This window comes from Trypanosoma cruzi, genomic scaffold (genome assembly GCF_000209065.1).
Source record: "Trypanosoma cruzi strain CL Brener 1047053517133 genomic scaffold, whole genome shotgun sequence".
NCBI lineage: Eukaryota > Euglenozoa > Kinetoplastea > Trypanosomatida > Trypanosomatidae > Trypanosoma > Trypanosoma cruzi.
Window position 1 is genome coordinate 1 of NW_001849562.1, and position 2,760 is coordinate 2,760.

General features: G+C 54.0%; 1 protein-coding gene across 1 annotated transcript, besides 2 other annotated features; it reads right to left on the reverse strand.

Moving 5' to 3' along the window:
* On the reverse strand, positions 1 to 1,651 carry Tc00.1047053507035.11 (trans-sialidase, putative; the record flags this gene model as incomplete). The annotated part of the gene is made up of 1 exon (XM_810878.1): positions 1 to 1,651. A coding segment is annotated over one exon (1,651 nt), but the record flags the coding sequence as incomplete, so codon positions are not given.
* Positions 1 to 2,760: part of a sequence feature (areas not merged during assembly with more than two copies in the genome that could not be assigned to a particular haplotype) that runs on past the window's edge.
* Positions 1,659 to 1,686: a microsatellite.

The window sequence follows — 2,760 nt, forward strand, 5'->3', positions numbered from 1 at the left end:
AGCCGTACTGTTTTATATCCCACCGACTGTTTACGGGCCATGTTGCCCTGGACCCAGGCCCCGTGAATTTGAACCCATTTTTGACCCTCGCTGCTTTCGTCACGCTTGCATTCATGCAACGGTACCCGTCGATCCACGTGTCTCCACTGGACGTCGTATTGGACAGGAATCCAACCAGACCAGCCGTGGGTGTGGACGAATTGGAGAAGGAGGCGTCCAACTGTACCCAAGTACTGAGGGTGGACTTGATCGTCTTCAGCTCCTCCGTCAGGTGGGCAAGTGAAACGGCTGTGCTTTCATGATCGCCCTTCGCTTGTGAAAGATAAAGCCCATCATCCGAGTACAACAAGGTGTTGGCAAACGTCATATTCTCAGCACTGTCCACAGAAAACGGTCCAATATGAAAAGTGCGGCTGTTGTCCGTGACCCAAAGGTGGAGTGCGTTGGGTTCATCCACTTCCAGAGAATGCCTCACTTTCTGAGTGTACAGCATGACCTTCCTTCCCTCAATGGTCGCAGTGATGAGGGCTCCCACACGCAAACTTACTTCCGGAAGTTCTGGACCTGATTTGAGCCACACGCCCAAGAGTGTCCCAAAAGCCTCCGTCCACGTTTTCCCCATGTCACGCGACTCAAACACCTTGCGGCCATCCTCGCAATAAGTAACCATGAGAAGTGTTCCCTCCTCCCATTCGGTGATGCGGGGGGAACGGCATGCCACAGAAGAAACGCCCTCTGGTATCTCCCACTTTTGGCCGTCGTCCGTCGAATAAGTGATTAGGGAGACAACTTTATTACTTTCATCCTTTGCCGTCAGGGGAAACACAAGTGTGCCATTCCCCATCACAATTCCTGAGCCACCACCACCCAAAAATTCCTTTAGGTCACCTTTATTATTAGGAGAATCAGTTTGGAACAGCGGTTTGGGTTCACTCCAGTTGATCGGTTGACTCGGCTGAACTTCCGTGGACTGCGTGGCCTCACCCTCAATCACTTTAATGTTCCATGCCTCGGTCTTCCAAGTATCATCATCATTTTGACGCCTCTCTTCATAGCTCCCCACTAGCAGAAACACTTTATTGCCCCTTGTAATTCCGGTGGGTAGCTTCGCAACACCCACACGATACTTACTATTATTCGCACTCTCAAGGACAGTGTGTGCCTTCCAGTCATCTTTAGTTACCTCAGCAACAAGAGACTGCCACGTCTCTGGAGCCTTGATGTAACCGGCAACAATATCAGAAGAACTGAGATCAATCGCTTCTGGAAAATCTGTATGTTTGGTGCGGCCTTCAACAAATGCAATCATTACTCCACTAGCACGGACGAGAGCGGGTGAAGCAAAGATATCCTTCACTTTGCATTCACCACCACTTCTTGACACCACCTGCGTCTTCTTCGGCACAAACATGGCGATCTCCTGCGGCATTTGCAAATCCCCTGAGTTTCTCTCCAAAGCGTGCGCAGCTCCACTGCCGCGGCACATCATCACGACGAGGAGGAGCAGCACCGCAGAATAGAAGTGATGCCGGGACATGTTGGGCCTCGGCGGCTCACACTCTCTTCCTTCCCTCCTCCTTCCGCTGGATCCGGTCACGCGGCGACGGTTGTGTGTGCGGGGTGCCTTGACAGCAGCAACACGTGAGAGCATATAAATATGTGTGTGTGTGTGTGTGTGTGTGTGTGCTGTTGGTCCTTTCAGAGTCTTCGAATTTCACAGTAGCGATTAGCGCCCAATTTCCTAGCGTGTGTATGTGTTCAAGAAGTGGAGAGAAGAGGAAAAACAGCGGCAATACACCAGAAAGGCAACACAACAGCAGTACACACCGCCACCACTCACAGCGAACCACAACATCACCATCCCCGCAGCCATTACTCCACAGCACCCCTCAACAGCATACAAAAATTAGGGGAAAAAACGGGCAGCCTCCCAATGGAGACCGCAGGCCATGGCCCTGCAAACAAGACAAACGACAGGGAGCCACGTGTGCAGTGAGGGGCGCGAGAGTTGCACTGCAACGACACGGCTGCGTGATGCCCCGTTGGGTGTATCGATGCAGAAAAGCACACCACTTGCAGGAAGAGTTGCTTCCCCCGCCGAGCAGAGAGGGAAACGGCCTCAGCAGCCCAATGATGAGAGGCCGCCTGCACCTCCTCGCGGCACCTGCAAGCTCTGCAGGCAAAAAGATGCAGACGATGCTCTGCTGCACGCATGACGACCGTTGCACCCTTCACAATGGCAATCGCATCCTGTGGCACCACACATCGCAGTGGACGCGTACAGTCTCCGTCTCCCTCCCTCCTGTCCCTCTCCCTGAGAACTCATCGGTGGCCGTGGCACACTCACCGAAATGTCAGAAAGCACTTGTGTTTCTTCCTCCCTCGCACCTCAAACAGCAGCACCGCCAAACACATGTCACTCCTCCTTTCGCGGATTCCCCTCAGACACGCCTCCCGCCACTTTCATCAGCTCACAGGCACACAGTTCGTAAACGTCACGCAGCCGCCCCGCATGACGGAGCCGCACACACCAACACGGCGCCCCGCCACTCGGCGCAAGCAGCGTCTGGACACACAAAACAGGTTGCCCCAGCAAACGACAGCCCCCTCCAAGCAGTGAGGCAGGACTCGTCGCTAACAATCAAACAACCAGCTCTTCGTCTCCTCCTTCCGCCATGCACAAGGTTCTGCTTGCCCCATGCATCATCCGTGACGCCCGGGATGTGCATGAGGAGCACCACGGCAAGAATGCAGAGGAGC